Source organism: Arachis hypogaea, chromosome 20, assembly GCF_003086295.3.
Source record: "Arachis hypogaea cultivar Tifrunner chromosome 20, arahy.Tifrunner.gnm2.J5K5, whole genome shotgun sequence".
Classification (NCBI taxonomy): Eukaryota; Viridiplantae; Streptophyta; class Magnoliopsida; order Fabales; family Fabaceae; genus Arachis; species Arachis hypogaea.
The window spans coordinates 56,003,292-56,023,202 of NC_092055.1; the positions used below are offsets into that span (position 1 = coordinate 56,003,292).

The 19,911-nt window shown below is 38.4% G+C and overlaps 1 protein-coding gene and 1 non-coding gene across 2 annotated transcripts; one reads left to right on the forward strand and one right to left on the reverse strand.

The window, feature by feature from the left end:
- The first annotated feature begins 1,367 nt into the window (after window positions 1-1,367).
- Window positions 1,368-2,836, forward strand: LOC112786838 (cyclin-dependent kinase F-4). Its single transcript, XM_025830212.3, has 5 exons — window positions 1,368-1,574; window positions 1,749-1,843; window positions 1,924-1,976; window positions 2,076-2,142; window positions 2,565-2,836. Exons 2-5 carry the CDS (start codon window positions 1,752-1,754, stop codon window positions 2,635-2,637), a joined length of 285 nt encoding a protein of 94 aa, XP_025685997.1. The 5' UTR covers window positions 1,368-1,574; window positions 1,749-1,751; the 3' UTR covers window positions 2,638-2,836.
- A 6,185-nt stretch (window positions 2,837-9,021) lies between these two features.
- LOC112787285 (small nucleolar RNA R71) lies at window positions 9,022-9,125 on the reverse strand. Its single transcript, XR_003194706.1, has one exon. It is a non-coding gene; the product is annotated as a small nucleolar RNA R71 (small nucleolar RNA).
- Between the last annotated feature and the right edge of the window lie 10,786 nt (window positions 9,126-19,911).

A 19,911-nucleotide genomic window follows, 5' to 3' on the forward strand; every position in this document is an offset into this window, starting at 1 on the left:
TTATTTTATTAAAAGTAATTAAATCAAGTTTTGATAATTAAATTGAAAATTTTACTTAATCTTATAATTATTGAATAATTTTATATATTTAAATTTTACAACTTAACAGTTATAAAAGAATAAGAATTTTATACGATTTAGTTAAATAATTGAGATTTTGGAATTTAATACTTTAATTTTTATAAACAAAAAATAAATTATATTTCTAATTTTAAAATTAGAATATTTGATTAAAAACTAATTAGTAAATTGATAATTAAGTAGTATTTTTAAAATAATTTTAAAAGAGCAAATTAGATTTTAATTTTTTATAATATACTTTAATTTTATTAAAATTGACCAAACCCCAATTTACCCAAAATTTTTAATTTCACTTTTGTCCCAAATTATACCCTAATTCTTAAATTAATCCCCAAAAAGCCCTAACCCCTTCTAACCTAGCCACCGCCAATGTTTCCCTTCTCTGATCAATACACAGCAGCAGTTTTCCTTTCTTCCTAATTCAACCTAAGACACAGCAGCAGTAAAAGGAAAAGAGGGAAAAGGGATAGCGGAGAGAAAGAGAGAACCGAGGGGGAAGAAGAGAAGAGGAAGGTTGCGCCGGCGCCACTGGCCATCGCCGCTTCGTTGTCGTCGTCCTCGCGAGCCGCCACCGCCGGCCTGGAGCCCGCCGCTCGTGTCTCGCCGCGTCGCCATCTCGCCGCGGGACTTGGTGCTGTCACTGCCATCGCGTCGTTTGGAGAGGAAGAGTCGTGCCTAAGAGAGGGAGAATCAGGAGGAGCGTCGCGCAGGAGGGAGGTGACGCCTTGTTGTCGCGGTGCTTCCATGGCCACCGACGCGCCGCCGCACTTCATGGTAACCGCCGAAGTCTTCATCACCACAGACACAGTCAACGCTGATTAGGGCAGAGGAGAGTGGAAATCATGAGAGATGCACGGAAGACAGAGGAGCAGAAACGCGACAAGGGGGAGAAGGGCGAGGTCTGCTCTCATGCCGTCCTGCTCCGCCACCGCTGCTGCCATCGATTAGATTGAATTTGTATGCTCTGTTTTATCACCGCTATGGTTTCCATATTCTGATTTTAATTCTAGTCCTTGCTTTATCTTGAATCCCCAGGGTTGTAATTGCTTTTAATTCCTATCCAATTTGAATATTATGTTTTGCTGCAACCATGGCCACTGCTGTGAAGACTAACATTATCGCTATATGGCTTTTTATTTTCTGTTTATAACTTACTTCAATTTCTCTTGGTTTGCAGTCACTAAGAAAAATGAACCACCCAAATATTGTGAAGCTAAAGGAAGTTATTCGAGAAAGTGACATTCTGTACTTTGTTTTTGAGTACATGGTGGGTGGCCAGTTCTTCATTAGATGTGGTCTGCATCATCTTGTGCAAAGTCCAGTAATTGATGTTTCAATTTTTTGGGTGATTTAGGAATGCAACCTATACCAACTTATGAAAGACAGGGAGAAGATGTTTTCTGAGGGTGAAGTTAGGAATTGGTGTTTTCAAGTTTTCCAAGGTCTTGCTTATATGCACCAGTGGGGATACTTCCACCGTTATCTGAAGCCTGGTACGTTTATCATTGCATCCGAATCCTTTGTTAAATGTGCTATATGATAAAATAGAGAACATGCTTTTTGAGTATGTTAGCTTTTTTTTTTCAAACTTCTCAAGAATTACCTAGCTTTGTCTATCAATTATGAATCATTTAGGTTGACATTTTAATGAAGTTGTTATTGTGCAGCAAATGGAGATTTATACTATGGTCTATTCTGATTTTGGCCTAGCACGTGAGATCAGTTCACAACCACCCTACACTGAGTATGTCTCCACACGGTGGTAAGTGCTTTCAACTTTTGTATGTAATTTTTTCAGTTGTGTATTGTGCAGTTTATAAGTTGTACGCTGGCTTCTGTTAGGTATCGTGCTCCTGAAGTGCTACTTCAATCTTATCTGTATAGCTCCAAAGTTGGTAAGTATATGCTTTAAACAGCGATAATGATCAAATTAATACTGTTTGGAGTGATGATAAGTACCATTTTATTTACTGAATTTTATGTCACTCATTTAGACATGTGGGCAATGGGTGCTATAATGGCTGAACTGTTCTCTCTTCCTCCTCTTTTCCCTGGTGCCAGGTAGTCTCTCTCTCTCTCTCTCTCTCTCAAATACGATCTTCTGTCGAAGATCTTATGTCGTGTTATCGATGTTAAGTGTCTGGTAATGTTTATCTTTTTTTGGTTCCTTATGTTGTGTTATGTGTTCTTGATTGGTAATGTTTATCTAATAATTCTCAGTCCTGGTTTTTGTGAATCTACTTCAAGTTTCAAATGGCACTTTCAAACATGTGCTACTGACCTACTGTACCAATTTCAATATGATAATGCCTGAATTCAAAAGGAAAAGAAAGAAAATAGAAAACAAGTACTTTAGTAGCACAAAGAGTCAACTTTAAAAGTTTGACACATTGTAATTTGATCTTATATATTGATGGGTAAATTACTTTAATTAGTAAGAATCTCTAATCCACAAATGTTTGTGTTTTGGCTGCTGGAATCAGACTATTTCGTGAACAGTATTGTATGACAAGAAGACTGGAACTAATTTGCTTCAATGGCCAGTGGAAGAAATAGAGAGCTTGAGACTTAGCAGTGATGAATTTAAGGAATTATTGGTTAAACCTGGCACAGTAGTGCCATTACACATTGGCCCTGCAACACAGGATTTTTCCATAGTTATTGGTTGCATTGTTACAACTTGTATCTCACAGTAATCATGGTTTTACTTTACATTTTCCTGATTTTTATTTATTTATTTATTTTTTGTTGTTCAGTTGGACATATTTTTTGGACCATTTGGCATTTTGGCTATTGCAAATGACCAACTTTCTGAACTAACACCAATTTATTTCTGTCTTTCAAATTATGTAAATGGAACCTCAACTACTACAACTATTACTACTTCTACTTCTACTTCCTTCTGTGTTGATGAAACTAGGTACTATTAACTAATGAATCATCATCATTCATATTTATTTCTTCCTTTATTAGGAGAAAGTGACAAAATATATGAGTTGTTGGATAATAATGCAGGTCATCAAAGGCACCTGATGTATCAAAACTAGTTTTCGGAAGCAAATTGCCTATTCTAAGTGATGAAAAACTATCATTGAAGGTATTGGTAAGTAGTGTCAATTAACCTATTTGGTCTCACGTGACTTGATTCACGAGATAATATTAAAATTGGATTATCAAAAATCACACATAAGTCGATATGGTTCATTAAACTGATTAAAGATTCAATACTTTCAATTTAGTTCTTGAAAGATATCACTATGTGTCAAGTTGGTAAGTTAACTTTACTACTATGTCACTAATGATCGCTGACATATGGAGACACCTGCACTCTTTTCTTTGAAGGCATGTTAAGCATATCATCTAATTAACTTGTGGCAATGACTTCTCAGCTTTCCGAGGCAAAAAAATGAGAGCGGGCCTTTACGAATAGAGGACGCCGGAATCAGTTGCGCTCAATGGGAGAAGCCAAGAATTTGCTTCAATATATGTTCAATTCAGTCGCAGATGTTAGGTGCTCTATTTGGCATCAATTTATTTTTTTCTCTTCTATCAGAAGATTAATAACTTTTATTAGAAGATACTTATGTAGAATACAATATTTTAGTTTTTTATAGTTTATTAGTAGTAAATTCTAAGTGGTCTAGTGTATATTTTGATATGGGTATATTTAATTTAGTGTGAGATGTATGAATACTCATTTATGATCATCTCAATATTTTTAGTTCATTATAAATATATTTTGTTAAAGGATAATTTTTATTATTTAAAGAATATTGTATGGTATTATTATGTATTTATTTTTATTTTATAATTTTTGACCAATTTAATTAAAAAAATAGGATTATATATATAATCATATTACTAAATATTAGGTTTTAAAAAAAATTATTAGAATATATATATATATATATATATATATATATATAGAAAAAAAAAACAATGAGGGACCTAAGGCTACACTTATATACAGTAGCTATAGTATACAAAAAAAAAAAAAGAGGGACCTAAAGCTACACTTATAAAAAGTAGCTATGGTATACAATGTAGCTACGCTTTACAAGTGATGCAGTAGCGTTGAAAAGCGTAGCCTATTCTGAAAAAATGAAAGCTGAAAAGCGTAGCCTTTGATCCTGGACAGCATCACTTAAAAAGCGTAGCCTATTTCCAAACGCCAAAAGCGTAGCCTTTGGTGCAGAAAAGCGTAGCCTTTGAGAATAGGCAACGGCCGAATAGGAATCACCCCAAAAAGCGTAGCCGTAGCCCAAAAAGCATAGCTGTAGCCTAAGGCATCATTTTTTTCACTTTTGGCTACACTTTTCAAGTGTACCTGAATGGGTGTTTTTCTTGTAGTGCATTCCTGAGATCCGGAAAGTCTAAACCTTGTCTGTGGTATTCCAAGTAGGATCTGGGAAGGGATGACTGTGACAAGCTTCAAACTCACGAGTGCTGGGCGTAGTGACAGACGCAAAAGGATCAATGGATCCTATTCCAACATGAGTGAGAACCAACAGATGATTAGCCGTGCGGTGACAACGCATTTGGACCATTTCCACAGAGAGGATAGATGGTAGCCATTGACAACGGTGATCCACCAACATACAGCTTGCCATGGAAGGAGCCTTGCGTGCATGAAGAAGAAGACAGTAGGAAAGCAGAGATTCAGAAGATAGAGCATCTCCAAAACCTCAACCTGTTCTCCATTACTGCAAAACAAGTATTTATTTCATGTTCTTTTACTTTTCACAATTAAATCTTAGAATTAGTGATATCTTGACTAAGAGTTACAAGATAACCATAGCTTGCTTCAAGTTGACAATCTCCGTGGGATCGACCCTTACTCACATAAGGTATTACTTGGACGACCCAGTGCACTTGCTGGTTAGTTGTGCGGAATTGCAAAAGTGTGAACTGGGCGTGCCACTTGAAGAACTGGGCGTGGCGCGCCAATCCAAATTGGAGGCTGGGCGTGGCATGCCACTTAAATGCCTATCACACGCCAGGCTGGAAGGTCACGTTTGTTTAGTTTTCTTTTCCCTCCAATTGTAATTTTCTTTTCTCTTTTGTATTTTCTTTATTCTAGTGCTAGAAGAAGTATAAATAACCCCTGAAAGTACTCAGAAAGGAGTTGTTGGGTTGTAGCTTTGTTGAAGTATTGCAAGATTTACTTTTTCACATCATCTCTTCCATCTCTTGTACTTTTCTCTAAGCTATGAGTAGCTAAATTACCTCTCATTGAGAGAGGGAGATCTGTTGTACTTGATGGATTAATGATATTGAATTTCTTCTTCTCTTTGATTTGTGATGAGCGGATAATTTATGCACTTTTTGGCATTGTTTTTACATAGTTTTTAGTATGATTTAGTTAGTTTTTAGTATATTTTTATTAGTTTTTAAATAAAAGGTACATTTCTGGATTTTACTATGAGTTTGTGTGTTTTTCTGTGATTTTAGGTAATTTCTGGCTGAAATTGAGCGATTTGAGCAAAAATCAGATTCAGAGACTGAAGAAGGACTGTAGATGTTGTTGGATTCTGACCTCCCTGCACTCAAAGTGACTTTTCTGGAGCTATAGGAGTCCAAATGGCGTGCTCTTAATTGCGTTGGAAAGTAGACATCCAGGGCTTTCCAGAAATATATAATAGTCCATACTTTTCCCGAGTTTAGATGACACAAACTGGCGTTCAACGCCAGCTTTCTGCCCTATTCTAGAGTTAAACGCCATAAACAGGTTGCAAAGCAGAGTTAAACGCCAGAAACAGGTTACAAACTGGCATTTAACTCCAAAAAGAGTCTCTACAAATGAAAGCTCAATGCTCAGTCCAAGCACACACCAAGTGGGCCCCGAAGTGGATTTCTGCATCATCTACTTATCTCTGTAAACCCTAGTAACTAGTTTAGTATAAATAGGACTTTTTACTATTGTATTTACATCTCTAGACGTTTAGTTCTTAGATCATGGACGCTGGCCATTCGGCCATGCCTGGACCTTATTCTTATGTAGTTTCAATGGTTGAGTTTCTACACACCATAGATTAATGTGTGGAGCTCTGCTGTTCCTCATGAATTAATGCAAAGTACTATTGTTTTTCTATGCAATTCAAGCCTATTTCTTCTCTAAGATATTCATTCGCACACAAGAACATGATGAATGTGATGATTATGTGACGCTCATCACCATTCTCACCTATAAATGCGTGCCTGACAACCACTTCCGTTCTACATGCAAACAAGCTTGAATGTGTATCTCTTAGCCTCCTGATCGTGAGATCAGAGTCTTTGTGGTATAGGCTAGAATTATTGGCGACTATTCTTGAGATTCGGAAAGTCTAAACCTTGTCTGTGGTGTTCCGAGTAGGATCTGGGAAGGGATGGCTGTGACGAGCTTCAAACTCGCGAGTGTTGGGCGTAGTGACAGACGCAAAAGGATTACTGAATCCTATTCCAGTATGATTGAGAACCGACAGATGATTAGCCGTGCGGTGACAGCGCATTTTGGACCATTTTCACTGAGAAGACGGGATGTAGCCATTGACAATGGTGATGCCCAACATACAGCTTGCCATGGAAAGGAGTAGGAATAATTGGATGAAGACAGCAGGAAGCAGAGATTCAGGAGGAACAAAAGCATCTCTATACGCTTATCTGAAATTCTCACCAATGAATTACATAAGTATTTCTATCCTATTTTATATTTTAATTATATTTTAATTATCAATTCACCATAACCATTTGAATCCGCCTGACTGAGATTTACAAGGTGACCATAGCTTGCTTCAAGCCGACAATCTCCGTGGGATCGACCCTTACTCACATATGGTTTATTACTTGGACGACCCAGTGCACTTGCTGGTTAGTTGTGCGAAGTTGTGACAAGGAACTAAGATTATGAATGTGCGTATTAAGTTTTTGACGCCGTTACCAAGGAATGAACAAAAACGATTTTGCATACCAAGTTTTTGGTGCTGTTGCCGGGGATTGCTCGAGTTTGGACAACTGACGGTTCATCTTGTTGCTCAGATTAGGTAATTTTATTTTATTTTTACGCTTTTTATTTCTTATTTTCGAAAAAAATACAAAAAAATTTTCTTTTTCATTTTTCCAAAATTAATTTTCAAAAAATTACAAAAAAAATTTAATAAAATCATAAAAATCAAAATAATTTTATGTTACTTGTTTGAGTCTAGTGCCAATTCTTAAGTTTGGTGTCAATTGCATGCTTTTATAATTTTTTTTATTTTTTATTTTTTTTAATTTCGAAAATTCATCATGTGTTCTTCATGATCTTCAAGTTGTTCTTGATGAATTTCCTTGTTTGATCTTTGTATTTTTATGTTTTGTGTCTTTTCTTGTTTTCCATATGAATTTTCAATTTGTTAGTGTCTCAACATTAAAAATTTTTTAGTTTGGTGTCTTCCATGTTTTTCTTTTCTTAAAAATTTTCAAAAATAAGTTCTTGGTATTCATCTTGACATTCAAAGTGTTCTTGCATATCTTTCTTGTTTTGATTCATATTTTTTATGACTTGTGTCTTTTTTGTGTTTTCCACTTTCTTCATTAAAAATTCAAAAATAAAAAAATATCTTTCCCTTATTTCACTCATAATTTTCAAAAATTTGATTTGATTTAGTCAAAAGTTTTAAAAATTTAGTTGTTTTTTATGAGTCAAATCAAATTTTCAATTCAAAAATTCTATCTTTTTCAAATCTTTTTCAAAAATCAAATCTTTTTCATTTTTTCTTTCATAATTTCGAAATTTTCAAAATTTATTTTCAAAATCTTTTTCTTATTTCTATTTCATATTTTCGAAATTAATGCTAATAATTAATGTGATTGATTCAAAAATTTTAAGTTTGTTACTTGCCTAGTAAGAAAGGTTCAATCTTTAAATTTTAAAATCATATATTTTTGTTTCTTGTTAGTCAAGTAACCAACTTTAATTTTCAAAATCAAACCTTTTTAAATTTCTTTTTCAAATCTTTTTCAAAATAAATGTCAATCACATCTTTTTCAAAATTAATTTCAAAATATTTTCTAACTTCTTATCTTTTCAAAATTGATTTTCAAATCTTTTTTTCAATTAATCTTATCTTGTTTAATTCTTATCTTTTTCAAAACTACCTAACTAGTTTTCTCTCTCTTATTTTCGAAAATCCCTCCCCTCTTTTTTAAAATTCCTTTTTAATTAACTATTTGTTTTAAATTTTAATTTGATTTAATTTTATTTGTCTTTTTAATTTTCGAATTTTTACTTTAATTTTAAATTAAAGACAAAAATATTTTTATTTTATTTTATTTTCGAATTCTTATCTTTTCTTTCTTCCATCCTTCTCTTCTTATACTCATATAAGGAATCTCTATACTGTGACATAGATGATTTCATATTTTCTTTTGTGTTCTCTTCTTTTTCATATGAGCAGGAACAAGGATAAGAACATTCTTGTTGAAGCTGATCCTTAACCTGAAAGGACTCTGAATAGAAAGCTAAGGGAAGCTAAAGCACAACTCTCTGGAGAAAATCTGATAGAAATTTTCGAAAAAGAAGGAGACATGGCTGAAAATAATAACAATGCAAGGAAGATGCTTGGTGACTTTACTGCACCAAATTCCAATTTACATGGAAGAAGCATCTCAATCCCTGCCATTGGAGCAAATAATTTTGAGCTAAAGCCTGAATTAGTTTCTCTGATGCAACAGAACTGCAAGTTTCATGGACTTCCATTAGAAGATCCTTTTCAGTTCTTAACTGAATTCTTGTAAATCTGTGATACTGTTAAGACCAATGGAGTTGATCCCGAGGTCTACAGGCTTATGCTTTTCCCATTTGCTGTAAGAAACAGAGCTAGAATATGGTTGGACTCTCAACCTAAAGATAGCCTAAACTCTTGGGATAAGCTGGTCACGACTTTCTTAGCCAAGTTCTTTCCTTCTCAAAAGCTTAGCAAGTTTAGAGTGGATGTTCAAACCTTCAAACAGAAAGAAGGTGAATCCCTCTATGAAGCTTGGGAGAGATATAAGCAACTGACCAAAAAGTGTCCTTCTGACATGCTTTCAGAATAGACCATCCTGGATATATTCTATGATGGTCTGTCTGAATTATCAAAGATGTCATTGGACCATTCTGCAGTTGGATCCATTCACCTAAAGAAAACACCTGCAGAAGCTCAGGAACTCATTGACACGGTTGCAAATAACCAGTTCATGTACACTTCTAAAAGGAATCCTGTGAGTAATGGGACGCCTCAGAGGAAGGGAGTTGATAAACCACTATTTTATGGTTTATCTTGTACTCAATTGAGTGGTTTTTATTAACTCTTTACCCACTTATTCATACTATTTGTATGGTTTTATATTTCCTTCCTAATTATGTGTTTTGATTGAAAACATGCTTCTTTGATCTTATATTTGCTTATTATTAATCCTCTCTTATTACCATTAGATGCCTTGATATGTGTGTTAAGTGTTTTCAGAGATTATAGGGCAGGAATGGCTTGGAGGATGGAAAGGAAGCATGCAAAAGTGGAAGGAATACAAGAAGTTGGAGAAATTGCTAAGCTGTCCAGCCTGACCTCTTCGCACTCAAACGGCTATAACTTTAGCTACAGAGGTCCAAACGACGCGGTTTCAGTTGCGTTGGAAAGCTAACGTCCGGGGCTTCGATTTGATATATAATACGATATTGTTTCCCTGACGCTAGGCGACGCGACCACGTGATCCATGCGGCCGCATCGTAGTGACGAAAAACCAGCGTGGCAAAATTCGAAACCAGCGAATTCTGGACTATTTTTGACCCAGTTTGCGGCCCAGAAAACACAGATTAGAGGCTATAAAGTGGGGGAATGCATCCATTCATGAGGAGGCTCTCATAATTCATAATTTTAGGAGTAGATGTAGTTTTTAGAGAGAGAGGTTCTCTCCTCTCTCTTAGGATTAGGATTTAGGATTTCTCTTAGTTTTAGGAGTGACTCTCAATCCCAGGTTCTTTATTTTTATTTATTTTTCCAATTTAATTTATGAACTCTTTCATGTTACATTTGATGTCTTTATTAGAGTTAATTGAGGTATTCCAGACTTATGATTGCTTTCTTTAATTTATTAAAGTTCTCAATTTATCTAAATTATTTTCATTCAAGTAGAATTTCTCCTCCTTTTGGCTTTGGTTAAATAATTGGTGACTCTTGAGTTATCAAACTCATTGTTGATTGAGAATCAGAATTCTTCAAGAATTAATTCATCCACTTAACTTACCTTCATAGTTAGAGGTTAAAAAAGTGGGAGAAAAATCCAATTCTCATTACAATTGATAAGGATAACTGGGATAGGACCTCCAGTCTTCATACCTTGCCAAGAGTTATTTTATTATTACTATTTTATTCTTTTTGTGCAAAATACTGCTTCCTTACATCCAAAACCCCCAATTTACAATCCTCATAACCAATAATAAGAACATACCTCCCTGCAATTCCTTGAGAAGACGACCCGAGGTTTGAATACTCAGTTATCAATTTCAAAGGGGTTTATTATTTGTGACAACCAAAACGTTTGTACGAAGGGATTTTTGTCGGTTTAGAGACTATATCTACAACGCGACTATTTTTATGACATTTTTTACTGGCAAAAATCTTAACATCAGGAGTTCTTGAAATTGATACTCTGAATGCCATATTGGCTCAGAATAAAATATTGACTCAGCAAGTCAATATGATTTCTCAGAGTCTGAATGGATTACAAGCTGCATCCAACAGTACTCAAGAGGCATCTTCTGAAAAAGAAGCTTATGATCCTGAGAACCCTGCAATAGAAGAGGTAAATTACATGGGGAACCCTATGGAAATACCTATAATCCCTCATGGAGAAATCATCCATATTTCTCATGGAAGGATCAACAAAAGCCTCAACAAGGCTTTAATAATGGTGGAAGAAATAGGTTTAGTAATAACAAGCCTTTTTCATCATCCACTTAGCAACAGACAGAGAATTCTGAGCAGAATCCATCTAGCTTAGCAAATATAGTCTCTGATCTATCTAAGGCCACTTTAAGTTTCATGAATGAAACAAGGTCCTCCATTAGAAATTTGTAGGCACAAGTGGGCCAGCTGAGTAAAAGAGTCACTGAAACCCTTCCTAGTACTCTCCCAAGCAATACAGAAGAGAATCCAAAAAGAGAGTGCAAGGCCATTACCTTGCTTGGTGTGGCCGAACCCAAAGAGGAGGAGGAGGACGTGAATCCTAGTGAGGAAGACCTCCTGGGATGTTCACTGACAAATAAGGAGTTTCCCTTTGAGAAACCAAAGGAATCTGAGGCTCATCTAGAGACCATAGAGATTCCATTGAACCTCCTTTTACCATTCATGAGCTCTGATGACTATTCATCTTCTGAAGAAGATGAAGACATTGCTGAAGAGCAAGTTGCTCAATATTTAGGAGCAATCATGAAGCTGAATGCCAAATTATTTGGTAATGAGACTTGGCAGGATGAACCTCCATTGCTCATCAAGGAACTAAATGCCTTGGTTCAGCAAACTCTACCTCAAAAGAAACAGGATCTTGGTAAATTCCTAATTCCCTGTAACAGAGGCACCATGACCTTTGAGAAGGCTCTGTGTGACCTGGGGTCAGGCATTAACCTTATGCCACTCTCTGTAATGGAGAAACTTGGGATCTTTGAGGTGCAAGCTGCCAGAATCTCATTAGAGATGGCAGACAACTCAAGAAAATAGGCTTATGGACTAGTAGAGGACGTGTTAGTAAAGGTTGAAGGCCTTTACATCCCTGCTGATTTCATAATCCTAGACATTGGGAAGGATGAAAATGAATCCATCATCCTTGGAAGACCCTTCCTAGCAACAGCAATAGCTGTGATTGATGTGTATAGAGGAGAATTTGTCCTTCTACTGAATGAGGACTACCTTGTATTTAAGACTCAAGGATCTCCTTCTGTAACCATGGAGAGTAAGCATGAAAAGCTTCTCTCACTGCAGAGTCAACCAAAGCCCCCACAGTCAAACTCTAAGTTTGGTGTTGGGAGGCCACAACCAAACTCTAAGTTTGGTATTGAACCCCCACATTCAAACTCTAAGTTTGGTGTTGGGAGGTCCCAACAATGCTTCGAACTTCTGTGAGGTTCCATGAGAGCTCACTGTCAAGCTATTGACATTAAAGAAGCGCTTGTTGGGAGGCAACCCAATGTTATTTAATTATATCTATTTATTTTCTATTGTTATTTTATGTTTTTTTTTAGGTTGATGATCATGTGGAGTCACAAAAACTACTGAAAAATCAAAAACAGAATGAAAAACAGCATTAAAAACAGCTCACCCTGGAGGAAGAGCTTACTGGCATTTAAACGCCAGTAAGAAGCATCAAACTGGCGTTTAACGCCAGAAAGAAGCATCAAGCTAGCATTAAACGCCAGAAACAAGCACCAGACTGGCGTTTAACGCCAGAATAGAGCATGGAAGTGGCGTTAAACGCCAGAAACAGCCTACATTTGGGCGTTTAACGCCAAAAACAGGCAGCAGTCTGGCATTAAACGCCAATATTGCATACAAAGGGCGTTTTGCATGCCTAATTGGAGCAGGGATGCTAAATCCTTGACCCCTCAGGATTTGTGGACCCCACAGGATCCACACCTACCCTAACTCTCTCTCTTCACACCTTTTCATAACCCTCTTCCCCAAATATCCTTCACCAATCACCTCAATCACTCTTCCCCATCAGCTCTTAACCACTCACATCCATCCACTCTTCCCCATAAACCCCACCTACCTCCAAAATTCAAATTCTTTTCCCTCCCAAACCCAACCCTAATGGCCGAACCCTAAACCTCCCCCACTCCTATATAAACCCCTCATTCCTTCTTCATTTTCACACAACAAAACCCTTTCTTCTTCCCCTTGGCTGAATACACACCTCTCTCCCTCTCCTCCATTTTTTCTTCTTCTCCTTATTTCTTTCTTCTTTTGCTCGGGGACGAGCAAATATTTTAAGTTTCGTGTGGTAAAAGCATTGCTTTTTATTTTTCCATAACCATTAATGGCACCTAAGGCCAGAGAAACCTCAAGAAAAAGGAAAGGAAAGGCAATTGCTTCCACCTCTGAGTCATGGGAGATGGAGAGATTCATCTCAAAGGTCCATCAAGACCACTTCTATGAAGTTATGGCCAAGAAGAAAGTGATCCATGAGGTTCCTTTCAAGCTAAAAAAGAATGAGTATCCGGAGATCCGACATGAAATCCGAAGAAGAGGTTGGGAAGTTCTCACCAACCCCATTCAACAAGTCGGGATCTTAATGGTTCAAGAGTTCTATGCAAACGCATGGATCACTAGGAACCATGATCAAAGTGTGAACCCGAATCCAAAGAATTGGCTTACCATGGTTCGGGAGAAATACTTAGACTTCAGTCCGGAAAATGTAAGGTTAGTGTTCAACTTTCCAATGATGCAAGAAAATGCACGCCCCTACACTAGAAGGGTCAACTTTGATCAAAGGTTAGACCAAGTCCTCATGGACATATGTGTAGAAGGAGCTCAATGGAAAGTTGACTCAAGAGGCAAGTGGTGCACGAAATTGTGATGTCCAGGCTCGAACAATCCCTGGTAATGGCTCCAAAGCTTGGTGCTTTGATCTTAATTCATAATTGTCACAACTTCGATACAACTAGCCAGCAAGTGCACTGGGTCGTCCAAGTAATACCTTACGTGAGTAAGGGTCGAATCCCACGGAGATTGTTGGTATGAAGCAAGCTATGGTCACCTTGTAAATCTCAGTCAGGCAGATATAAAGTGATAATGGTGTTTTCGAATATTATATAATAAAATAGGGATAGAGATACTTATGTAAATCATTGGTAGGAATTTCAGATAAGCGAATGGAGATGCTTTTCGTTCCTCTGAACCTCTGCTTTCCTGCTATCTTCATCCAATCAGTCTCACTCCTTTCCATGGCTGGCTTTATGTGATACATCACCACTGTCAATGGCTACTTTCGGTCATCTCTCGGGAAAATGATCCAATGCCCTGTCACGGCACGGCTAATCGTCTGGAGGCATCACCCTTGTCAATGGCTTCATCTTATCCTCTCAGTGAATAATATGCTCACGCACCCTATCACGGCACTGCTATTCATCTGTCGGTTCTTGATCATGCTGGAATAGGATTTACTATCCTTTTGCGTCTGTCACTAACGCCCTGCAATCGCGAGTTAGGAGCTCGTCACAGTCATTCAATCATTGAATCCTACTCGGAATACCACAGACAAGGTTTAGACCTTCCGGATTCTCTTGAATGCCGCCATCATTCTAGCTTACGCCACGAAGATTCTGGTTAGGAGATCTAAGAGATACTCATTCTAGCTTAATTCATGTAGAACAGAAGTGTTTGTCAGGCACGCGTTCATAAGGGAGAAGGATGATGAGCGTCACACATAATCATCACCTTCATCACGTTCTTGGGTGCGAATGGATATCTTAGAAGAGAAATAAGAAGAATTGAATAGAAAACAGTAGTACTTTGCATTAATCTTTGAGGAATAGCAGAGCTCCACACCTTAATCTATGGAGTGTAGAAACTCTACCGTATGAAAATACATAAGTGAAGGTCCAGGCATGGCCGAGATGGCCAGCCCCCTTGATCTAAGAACAATGAGTTCAAAGATGATCCTAAGATCCTAAGATGATCAAAAGATCTCTAATACAATAGTAAAAGGTCCTATTTATAATAAACTAGTCACTAGGGTTTACATGAGTAAGTAATTGATGCATAAATCCACTTCCGGGGCCCACTTGGTGTGTGCTTGGGCTTGGGCTTGAGTGTTGCACGTGCAGAGGCCATTTGTGGAGTTGAACGCCAGCTTCTGTGCCAGTTTGGGCGTTCAACTCTGGTTTTGGATCCTTTTCTGGCGCTGGACGCCAGATTTGGGCAGAAGACTGGCGTTGAACGCCAGTTTACGTCGTCAATTCGTGGCCAAAGTATGAACTATTATATATTGATGGAAAGCCCTGGATGTCTACTTTCCAACGCAATTAGAAGCGCGCCATTTCGAGTTTTGTAGCTCCAGAAAATCCACTTTGAGTGCAGGGAGGTCAGAATCCAACAGCATCAGCAGTCCTTTTTCAACCTCTGAATCTGATTTCTGCTCAAGTCCCTCAATTTCAGCCAGAAAATACCTGAAATCACAGAAAAAACACACAAACTCATAGTAAAGTCCAGAAATGTGAATTTAACATAAAAACTAATGAAAACATCCCTAAAAGTAACTAGATCCTACTAAAAACATACTAAAAACAATGTCAAAAAGCGTATAAATTATCCGCTCATCACAACACCAAACTTAAATTATTGCTTGTCCCCAAGCAACTGAAAATCAAATAGGATAAAAAGAAGAGAATATACTATAAATTCCAAACTATCAATGAAACAGAGCTTCAATCATATGAGCGGGACTTATAGCTTTTTGCCTCTTGAATAGTTTTGGCATCTCACTTTATCCATTGAGGTTCAGAATGATTGGCATCTATAGGAACTTCAGATTTCGAATAGTGCTATTGACTCTCCTAGTTTAGTATGATGATTCTTGAACATAGCTTCTTTATGAGTCTTGGCCGTGGCCCTAAGCACTTTGTTTTTCAGTATTACCACCGGATACATAAATGCCACAGACACATAATTGGGTGAACCTTTTCAGATTGTGACTCAGCTTTGCTAAAGTCCCCAATTAGAGGTGTCCAGGGTTCTTAAGCACACTCTTTTTTTTTGCTTTGGACCTTGACTTTAACCGCTCAGTCTCAAGTTTTCACTTGACACCTACACGCCACAAGCACATGGTTAGGGACAGCTTGGTTTAGCCGCTTAGACCAGGATTTTATTCCTTTAGGCCCTCCTATCCACTGATGCTCAAAGCCTTGGGATCCTTTTTATTTGCCCTTGCCTTTTGGTTTTAAGGGTTACTGGCTTTTTCTGCTTGCTTTTTCTTTTTCTTTCTATTTTTTTTTTCGCCTATTTTTTTCTTTTTTTTTTTTCTGCAAGCTTTGTTCTTTGCTGCTTTTTCTTGCTTCAAGAATCATTTTTATGATTTTTCAGATTATCAAATAACATGTCTCCTAGTCATCATTCTTTCAAGAGCCAACATATTTAACATTCTTAAACAACAACTTTGAAAGACATATGCACTGTTCAAGCATTCATTCAGAAAACAAGAAGCATTGTCACCACATCAATATAATTAAACTAAGTTCAAGGATAAATTCGAAACTCATGTACTTCTTGTTCTTTTGAATTAAAACATTTTTTTATTTAAGAGAGGTGATGGATTCATAGGACATTCATAACTTTAAGACATAGTTACTACTACTAATGATCATGTAATGAAGACACAAACACAGATAAGCACATAACATAGAAAACGAAAAATAGAAGAAAGAAGAACAAGGAATGAATCCACCTTAGTGATGGTGGCGTTTCCTTCTTGAGGAACTAATGATGTCCTTGAGCTCTTCTATGTCTCTTCCTTGTCTTTGTTGCTCCTCCCTCATTGCTTTTTGATCTTCTCTTATTTCATGAAGCATGATGGAGTGCTCTTGATGTTCCACCCTTAGTTGTCCCATATGGGAATTCAATTCTTCTAGGGAGTTGTTGATTTGCTCCCAGTAGTTTTGTGGAGGAAAGTGCATTTGAGGCATCTCCGGGATCTCATGATGATGAGCTTCCTGTGCCTCTTGAGCTCCATGACTGGGCTCTCTTGCTTACTCCATCTTTTTCTTAGTGATGGGCTTGTCCTCTTGGATGAGGATATCTCCTTCTATGAAAGCTCCAGCTGAGTAACATAGATGGCAAATGAGGTGAGGGAAGGCCAACCTTGCCATAGTGGAGGACTTGTCAGCCACCTTATAGAGTTCTTGAGGTATAATCTCATGAACTTCCACCTCTTCTCCAATCATGATGCTATGGATCATGATGGCCCGGTCTATAGTAACTTCAGACCGGTTGCTAGTGGGAATGATTGAGCATTGAATAAACTCCAACCATCCTCTAGCTATAGGCTTGAGGTCCAATCTTCTTAGTTGAACCGGCTTGCCTTTGGAGTCAATCTTCCATTGAGCTCCTTCTACACATATGTCCGTAAGGACTTGGTCCAACCTTTGATCAAAGTTGACTCTCCTTGTGTAGGGGCGTGCGTTCTCTTCCATGTATGGCAAGTTGAACGCCAACCTCACATTCTCCGGACTAAAATCTAAGTATTTCCCCCGAACCATTGTAACATAGTTCTTTGGATCCGGGTTCTTACTTTGATCATGGTTCTTGGTGATCCATGCATTGGCATAGAACTCTTGAACCATTAAGATGCCGACTTGTTGGATGGGGTTTGTTAGAACTTCCCAACCTCTTCTTTGAATTTCATGTCGGATCTCCGGATACTCATTCCTTTTGAGTTTAAAAGGGACCTCAGGGATCACCTTCTTCTTGGCCACAACATCATAGAAGTGGTCTTGATGGGCTTTGGAGATGAATCTTTCCATCTCTCATGACTCGGATGTGGAAGCTTTTGTCTTCCCTTTCCCTCTTCTAGAGGATTCTCCGGTCTTAGGTGCCATCAATGGTAATGGAAAAACAAAAAAGCTATGCTTTTACCACACCAAACTTAGAATATTGCTCGCCCTCGAGCAATAAACAAAAGAATAGATGAAGAAGAAGAAGAAATGGAGGAGATGGAGAGGGAGATGTGGTTTCGGCCAAGAGGAGTGTAGAGGGGTGTGTTGTGTGAATTTGATGAAGAATGGAGGTCTTTATATAGGGAAGGGAGGGGGGGTTAAGGTTCGGCCATATGGGGGGTTTGGGTGGGAAATTGGTTTTGAATTTTGAAGGTAGGTGGAGTTTTATGAGGTTGTGTGAAAGAGAGTGGTGAGAAGAAGTAAGTGGAGGTAGGTGGGGATCCTGTGGGGTCCACAGATCCTGAGTGGATCCTGTGGGGTCCACAGATCCTGAGGTGTTCAAGGAATTACATCCCTGCACCCATTAGGCATGTAAAAATGCCTTTGTACCCAACTCTGGGCGTTCAGCGCCAGGTTGGTGGCCATTTTGGGCGTTCAACGCCCATCTGTGTGCCATTTCTGGCGTTGAACGCCAGAACCATGCCTGTTCTGGCGTTCAGCGCCCAGAAGCTGCCCATTTTGGGCGTTCAGCGCCAGAACCATGCTCTGTTCTGGCGCTGAACGCCAGACAGATGCTCCTCCAGGGTGTGATTTTTCTTCTGCTGTTTTTGATTCCGTTTTCAATTTTTCTATTTATTTTGTGACTCCACATGATCATGAACCTAAGAAAACATGAAAAACAATAAAAATAAGAATTAGATAAACATTGGGTTGCCTCCCAACAAGCGCTTCTTTAATGTCAATAGCTTGACAGAGGGCTCTCATGGAGCCTCACAGATGTGCAGAGCTTTGTTGAGACTCTCCAACACCAAACTTAGAGTTTGGATATGGGAGTTCAACACCAAACTTAGAGTTTGGTTGTGGCCTCCCAACACCAAACTTAAAGTTTGACTGTGGGGGCTCTGGTTGGCTCTGCTTGGAGAGAAGCTTTTTCTGCTTCCTCTCCATGGTTGCAGAGGGAGATCCTTGAGTTTTAAACACAAGGGAGTCCTCATTCCATTGGAGGACTATTTCACCTCTGTCAACATCAATCACAGCTCTTGCTGTGGCCAGGAAAGGTCTTCCTAGGATGATGGATTCATCCTCTTCCTTTCCAGTATCCAGGACTATGAAATCAGTAGGTATGTAAAGGCCTTCAACCTTTACTAATACATCTTCTACTTGTCCATAAGCCTGTCTTCTTGAGCTGTCTGCCATCTCTAATGAGATTTTAGCAGCTTGCACCCCATAGATTCCCAGTTTCTCTATTACAGAGAGGGGCATGAGGTTTATTCCTGAACCAAGGTCACACAGAGCCTTAAAGACCATGGTGCCTATGGTGCAGGGTATTATGAACTTTCCAGGATCCTGTCTCTTCTGAGGCAATGTCAGTTGATCCAGATCACTTAGTTCATTGATAAACAAGGGAGGTTCAACTTCCCAAGTATCAATGCCAAATAATTTGGCATTCAGCTTCATGATTGCACCAAGAAACTTGGCAGTTTGCTCTTCAGTGACATCCTCATTCTCTTCAGAAGAGGAATACTCATCAGAGCTCATGAAGGGCATAAGGAGGTTCAATGGAATCTCTATGGTCTCTAGATGAGCCTCAGAGTCCTTTGGTTCCCCAGAGGGAAGCTCCTTATTGATCACTGGACGTCCCAGGAGGTCTTTCTCCTTGGGATTCACGTCCTCTCCTTTCCTCAAAGGTTCGGTCATGGCGCTTATGTCAATGGCCTTGCACTCTCCTTTTGGGTTCTCTTCTGTATTGCTTGGGAGAGTACTAGGAGGGATTTCAGTGATCCTTTTACTCAGCTGGCCCACTTGTGCTTCCAGATTTCTAATGGAAGACCTTGTTTCATTCATGAAACTTACAATGGCCTTAGATAGATCAGAGACTAAACTTGCTAAATTAGAAGCATTTTGTTCAGATTTCTCTGTCTGTTGCTGAGTTGATGATGGAAAAGGCTTGCTATTGCTAAACCTGTTTCTTCCACCATTATTAAAGCCTTGTTGGGGCTTTTGATCCTTCCATGAGAAATTTGGATGATTTCTCCATGTTGAGTTATAGGTGTTTCCATAAGGTTCACCTAAGTAGTTCACCTCTGCTATTGCAGGGTTCTCAGGATCATAGGCTTCTTCTTCAGAAGATGCCTCTTGAGTACTGTTGGATGCAGCTTGCATTCCATGCAGACTCTGAGAAATCA